We start from the raw sequence: 7,500 nt of genomic DNA, 5'->3' as shown, positions 1-7,500 counted from the left end.
TCATTTGGAAATTATTCGCTTTCAGTTTTGTCTCCCATTTCTAGAATACTGCTTTGTCTATTTACTGGTGTTAGATATTTTCTCCCTTCTCTTGCTTTGAATTAAACCATAAAAACACAGTTTACTGACTCTCTTGATGTGTGTTTGCTACTCATTGTGTTGTGTCTATCTACGAAGTCCGATAGCAATTACTAAGATATGAATGACAGTGAGTGATAGTGAAACGGCAACTTAAATTGGTAGTAGAGCAGAAGAGTTTCCAGCTCTATAAATGTGGAGTGGTATCACTGCAAAGGAATGACACGAAAAGATCTATCTATGACAACTTCCAGCGGACGTGATAGATCGTAATAAGGGCGGATAACAAACTAGACTTCAGAAGAGCTCTGATCGATTTAGATATAAACTGTGACGATGTCATAATATACAACTTGCTTGGATGCTACCCTCAAATCACTCGGTGTGTATCCAATTTTCAGATGATGGATTGCTTCAGTGATAAACGGCACCAACTCTCTAAATGACTGTTTCTTAGAACCACTTCAGTTTACGTGCACAGTCTCTCAAGAGAGTCTTCTCGGATCTCGTCTATATTGTGGTGTGTACTAAAAGTATTGAGAAAATTCCCACTTAAACCGGGGTCCGGGAGAGTCGTGGAGACGGATTCACTATGCTGGAGTCAGACTACTAATCGTGGTGGACAGTATTCTCAAGAATTGCAAGGCGTTGGCAGGAGCAAAGATTAACCCAAACAAGTGAATGGATTTGCAGATGAACACCTGGAGAGGAAAGTTTATAACACGGGATAACATCATGGGACCGACAAAACTGGTGAAATTGCTTGGTCTATGGTTCAGTCTAGACCTCCAGTTCATGATAACGAACAAGACTCGACAAGAAATGGAATGAGAGGAAGCTATCCTGGTAAATTCCTTTTAAGTGGAGAGATGTCCTCGGGCCTATTCTAGTTTTCATTTAAGTAGCATCTGCTCTTTTACTTCTTGCGGAAGGACGCATTCCACTGGTCAGAAGATCTATCAGTTGTTAAAATGCTCTGCATGTAGGACTCAATTACGAATAGCTGTTGATTCGAATACATATTCTCAGGCCTAGAAAATAAAAGATTCCTAGAAGGTATGCAGATGTGAAAGCCTCCTATCATGCACATTCTCCAACAGCTCATCCATTTAATAAAACTGTAGACCTGAGTTGAGCAAATAGGAAAAAATTAGCCCCCCCCCCAGCATCCGAACATCACTGACATGTCGATTTTTGTTGAACAACTAGTGACGCGTGCAGCACAAATTCGACTATCAGCCGAGTACAGACCGTCCTACCGCCTACCTATGACCGGGAAGGGCAGGCAGTTTTCTTTGCTCTGGTGGCTATGGCGAAAGGGGTTGTGTGATGGATACAACTGAAAGTGCTCAAAACAGATATTTTCTACATTAGTCAAGCTCGTGTTGACATTTTCAAGTTTTTCATTTGGAGAATGGGGTGAGGATAGTGCTTTTCTCCAGTAAAAGTTTACAAGATGGGTGACTGTTACGAATGTGGCCCGTGTGAATACGGCGAGTTGATGATGTAAAATCGTTTTGGTATGCTCCACAAGGTTTGCTTTGTGGTATAATTTGTTTTGCTCTCGGTGTTACTTTAGTGTTTCATCTGTTTTTTTTTTTTGTAAAGAATATGTTTAATGTGAATTAACTCTCTTTGTAGGGGTAGCTGTTGTTTTCGTATCTATGGCACGAGTAGTGTTCATTCTCGAGTGGTTATTTTGTTGAATACGTCCTGTATGATTTTAGTGAGTTGTCTTATATTATTGAACGGCAATTCTATAGAAAGTTTCTCCTGTGATTTATTGATGTTATAGGTATTGTTTACATACAGCAATGTGTTATTTGACTGGGTGGTGCATGTGTACCGTATGCTTTGTTTGATGATTATAAGGTATATAAGGTGTATTTTGTTTTGTTTTATTAGATGGAGATTGTGCAGAATATGTAATCTTTCTAATTGTGCAGAGAATAGTTAGAATATAAATGAATTTGAAAACTTGAAGTGATGGTCCAAATATGGGAGGAATCAGAAAGCTTTATTAAATCAAAATGCCATCAGTTAGAAGAACTAAAAGGAGTAAGTTATTCTTAGTCGTTAGAAAATTAAATCATTTGCTGAAAATTACGATAGGAATAAATAACATTACACTGTCGGAAATCGAGAAAGCCTGTATATGGTAACTTGGCCTGTTAGAAGTAGCAGCCAAATCTACCTCAGATGACGTCTTGCCATCTTAAAAGAGCAGAAAGATATATAAGAAAATGTACTCGAAAAATAAAATGAGATGGTCATGAAAAATACCCTTTATCATAGATGTAGTCGACCAAACTTGTCGTATCGCAGGGCTATAGTTGTCACAGAAATATCGGGTATAGAATAGTAACCGGAAATATAGAGGCAAACGAACAGAACTATGGTTGAAAAGGAAACGCAAAAGACAAGTAAGAGATGAGATGTTTTTGTAAGTATGTATGCAGGTTAGCTTTCACCACTTTCGTAAAAAAAAAATATCAAAACGGTTTGTGATATATTACTATTTAAATGCGTATAGATTCTAGAAGAAATAAAACAAATAATGAATAAAATGCTGAGATTTGTACAGTGGTTATAGGAGGATAAACAAAATAGAATATTTATTAGTAAAAAAAGAACGCTGTATTAAGTAAATGAACTTTGCTGCAGGAAAATAAACACAAAGTGACAGATGTTGGTAAATCAATATTTTGTAAACGAAGTGGAATATAAATGGAGTACATAGTGAATACAATAGGTCTGAAAAGGATTTTAAACCATAAAACAAAGGAATTCTATATAAATTTAATGAAAGAAAGACCACAAACAGAATTGAAATAAATTATAGAATTAGAAACTTCCAAATTCAGAATAGTTTCAAGATTTATGTTTTTACAACTTCACACTTGACAAAATAGTTTTAACTGAAAAAAAAAAAAAATACCGAATGATTTAACGCATGTGGCTCAATGCAAGTAATTGTCGTCGAGCAATGTTGTTACACTCACCACCATCATTTACCACTATGCTCTCTTTAGCTTCTCTTCCTTTTTACTCTGGAGTATTCCCAATACTCTCATCCTCTCTTTCTTTTGTGCCACTGTTCTTCGTGTGATGCAAAAGGTAGTTGGGAATATACTAAGATAATTTATCGTATATCGTGTGTGTTTGTGTGAGTGTATATCTGTGTATACGGTACTGAGAAGGTTTCAGCAATTTGGTATTTTCCCGAACGATCCTTGGATAAAATGATTTCTGTAGCCTGTGGCGAGAGGTTATTTTAAATTTCAAGTCAGTAACATCACTTATAAATTTGCTATGGTTTTTTGCTAAAAACACATTATTATTTTCATGACTTTTCTTAGAGTATTTTTCGAACTTTACCATTTCTCTCTCTTTTACTCTTATTTTCACTAAGCAACATTTCAGGATATATTGGTTTCAAATTTTGGCACAAGGCCAGCAATTTCGGTGGTTAAGTCGACTACATCGACCCCAGTGTTCAACTGATGTTCAACTGGTATTTATTTTATCGACCCCAAAAGGATTAAAATAGAAAGTCGACCTCGGCGTAATTTGAACTCAGAACATAAAGACGGATGCTTTACACATTTCACTACATATTTATTAGCCCGTCTCATTGCCACCTCAAGCTCAGGCCCATACAATTTTGTTTTTCCTCTTAAATCAATCATTTTTTAGAATCTTCAAAATATTGGAATTTGATTTTGTATCATTTTTCCGTAGGTCACCTATCAGTATATACAGTTGTCAATAAACTAGTTAATATACGGTAATAGTTAATATACTACTTACACATTTCATTGGTCAGTGTTGAGTAACTCATCGGTAAATTGATCTATCTATATACAATCTATCATTTATCCAATATACAGTCGACCATCTGTAAATGAACGGAAGATCTCCTACCAATAATGAATAGTTTGTTAGTATACAATAAATCATATGTATGTATGTATGTATGTCATTATTCAGTTTATTTCAAGTTTTCTTGCCAATAGAGAAAGAACCGGTTTCTAACCTAGATCCAAGGCTCTTCCTTTGGAATTTCAACATCAACAACGGGGTGGGTATGTATGTATGTATGTATGTATGTATGTATGTATGTATGTATGTATGTATGTAAGCATGTGTATGTCTTCGTGTTCCTTTTTCTCCTCAACTAACACTTTTCACAAAGTCCTCTTCCATCTCTTTCCATCTCCATCTTTCTCTCTTTGTTTTTTCTTTGTTTTTCTCTATCTTGCTAGCCGACCACATGATCACGAAAGAAATTATTTCATATCTGAATTTCCTTAACCTACTTGTTACACTATTTATAGTTTTCCTGCTAAAGTGTCTTTTATTGCCTTCGATTTTTCCATTAGTTGAAAATAAACCCAATCAATCAAATTGATATCGAAGGGCGCCCGAAAGTTATGAACCATAAGCCTTATAAATAATGTGCTACGCGCATCATAGTTATGATTTGAATAAACGTTAACTGATACCGAAAATAAAATTCAACATAGCCCATATTACATAACGGTATGCATTTATAATTAGATTTGTTCTGAAAATCATATTTGGTGCAGCAGTTGTAGCATCAACAGAAAGTATGTTCTGATATACTTGATGAATATTTTTAGATAAATGGTATTCAGCATCCTTGTCCTTCAGTATATCCTTGCTAATATCGATTACTAGTACTCAACTTACTTCTGTTTCTGTACGTTGCTCCTGTCTTATATAACCATCATTATTATTATCATCGTCGTCGTCGTCGACATTGCATTTTTGACGTTGACTTCTTTATGCTTGCATGGTTCAGAAGAAAGTATTTTGGGACAGGGTTCCCCACGTACAGATGCCTTTCTTATCGTCTAGGCCCCATATATTTTCAAGTGAGGTATTAATCTCCTAGTCTATCGAACAACTAACAGCCTGGACACATTTTTACGTGGAGATCAGGAAACAACCGACATCATTGGCAAAAGCGTTGTTTATAATCGGCGAGCGAACACATGTGTAGACGAAGGAAATATGAACTCACTCACACAATCACACTCATACACATGCACTCACACAGAAGTACACAAAATGCGCGTACTCACACACAAATACACACGCACACATAAGCCACGTTCATAGTTTCCCCCTTGATACCCACGCCACAAGTCACCCTTCAAGTTGTCCTCCTTGCTACTCACACCTGTAACAACCTCTTCCTATTTCCGGTCATTTCAGCATGTGGTGAGCGTCGAATTGAAACACGTTTGTTCAGTTCTCTCACTGCTTTTTTCTCTTCTCGCTTATTTCGCTCTATAGAAGAGCATATGCACAAAACGGTAAAGATTTTCCTTGTATTTTTCCTAAGCTTTTGATATTGCGATGTGTATTTTACCTGGCTGCAGGTCATTTATAATTTTTGCACACTCGCCCACATATATGCGATGGGAAGCTTTCAATTTCTTTGTAACAAATCTATACACAAGGTTTTTGTCGGACCGAAGCTATAGTTGAAGACACTTTCACACTTGCACAGTGTGATTTTTTAACAAAGACCTAAATTGTATCATCGATTATATTGACCTCCAGCATTTAACTGGTACTTCATTTGAGGGTTCCCAGAAGGATAAATGCCAAACTTGATGAAAAAGTATTCTGTCCAACGCTGTAAATATTTTTCGTTCTAATGCAGACCACTATTCTGTATTGTTCTCGTATTTCATTGTTATTTGCTTCAGTCACTTACTACAGCCATGCTGGAGCACCACCTCTTTGTAAGCCTAGTACTTATTCCATCGGTCTCTTTTGCCGAACCGCTAAGTTACGGGGATGTAAACACACCAACATCGGCTATTAAGCGATGGTGGGGGGACAACACAGACACACAAACATAAACATATATATATATATACGACAGGCTTCTTTCAGTTTCCCCTCTACTAAATTCACTCACAAGGCTTTGGTCGACCCAAGGCTATAGTAGAAGACTGAACCCGGAACCATGTGGTTGGTAAGCAAGCTACTTACCACACAGCCACTCCTGCGTCTACTGGAATATTTCCAAGTACACTCCATTGAAAATGAATGTGATTAAATATCTTATAATGGTAGATGGTAGATGCAAAAAGAATAACTATTAGCAATCATGAAACAACCAATTCGGTACATTTGATTGTGTAAAATATACAATTTTGTCACAATTTTTAAAATTGGTGGAGTTAGAAAGTAATACTCTTTGAAAAGGCTACCTATTTAAAGATAGACCATCATACGATAGCGAGTCATCAGTTGTCTCTTCTAAAAAGTACGGCAAACAGACACATTTATAAATCGATTTATTACTAAATGAATTTAATATTTATTTAATCCAGTTCATACATGAAGTTGAAATATGTACATAGCTTGCATGAAAAATATATATGAAATTATTTTTTGATTGTAGCTAACTTCTGTGAATTTTCAGTAATTTGATCGACCTGAAAGAATAAATTTTGATTATATATGTATTGAATATACATTATATATATATATATATATATATATATATATATATATATATATATATATATATATGTATATGTATGTATGTATGTATGTATGGATGTACATATCTTTGGATATATCCATTAAGTTCGTTTACGGGAAACGTTTTCAACTACGCATGTAAAAGCTCCTATTTTATTGTGTCGGCTACAGCCTAGTGACTCCAACATACAACAGCAATTTTATGAGATCGTATTGAGCTGTGCCGATTTAACGTAGGATAAACATAACAATAATAATAAACAATGGATGGAATTAATAAATAGTTTAATGTATCACTACGCGCGTTTCCACGAATCACTTGCATTGCTGGGATGATTGCAATACAATCTGTAATATCTATGGGGATCAGGTGGGTCTTTGCGGACTATGGTCACAAAAAATATGCGATATGTGGGAACCCGCTCAGCGATGCATTAAAATATTTATAAATTCTATCCATTGATTATTATTATTATTGTTACTATATTTGTATGTATGTATACATGTAAGAATTATTGTGTGAACGGCACATATTCAAAAACTGAAAAACACAAAAAGGCAGTTAACTTCGCATAAACATTCATTATTTGGTGTCAGAATTTTCGTCACTCCAAATAAAATACAGTGAAATCATATCAGTATACTAGTTGCACATAGTGCAGCGAAAATTTTGGCACCATATAACACATCTTGAAGATTCTTTGTGTGTCTGTCGTTGAATGGCTCAAAGAAACTACCTTAGTTTTAATATGAAAACACGGCAGCAAATGAAATTACTTGGCTGGGATGCTGGGAAGAGCACTAATGTGCCTCCGGAATATATAACTGTTACGAGCTTATGTGTGTGTGTGTGTGTGTGTGTGTGTTGTACACACACACACATATATATATATA

At 35.6% G+C, this 7,500-nt stretch overlaps 1 protein-coding gene across 1 annotated transcript in view; it reads right to left on the bottom strand.

Annotated features, from left to right (window-relative positions):
- Positions 1-6,443: 6,443 nt before the first annotated feature.
- The window catches only part of LOC106882058 (uncharacterized), a 60,880-nt gene continuing 59,823 nt past the window's right edge, over positions 6,444-7,500 (bottom strand). Inside the window, exon 12 of the mRNA XM_014932622.1 lies at positions 6,444-6,557. Coding sequence (XP_014788108.1) covers positions 6,507-6,557 — 51 coding nt within the window. The 3' untranslated portion in view covers positions 6,444-6,506. The remainder of the gene's footprint in view (positions 6,558-7,500) is intronic.

The sequence above is a fragment of the Octopus bimaculoides genome, chromosome 9 (assembly GCF_001194135.2).
Source record: "Octopus bimaculoides isolate UCB-OBI-ISO-001 chromosome 9, ASM119413v2, whole genome shotgun sequence".
Lineage (NCBI taxonomy): Eukaryota > Metazoa > Mollusca > Cephalopoda > Octopoda > Octopodidae > Octopus > Octopus bimaculoides.
Note: the sequence above shows the minus strand (reverse complement) of the source record. Positions and strands in the feature narration are given on the sequence as shown.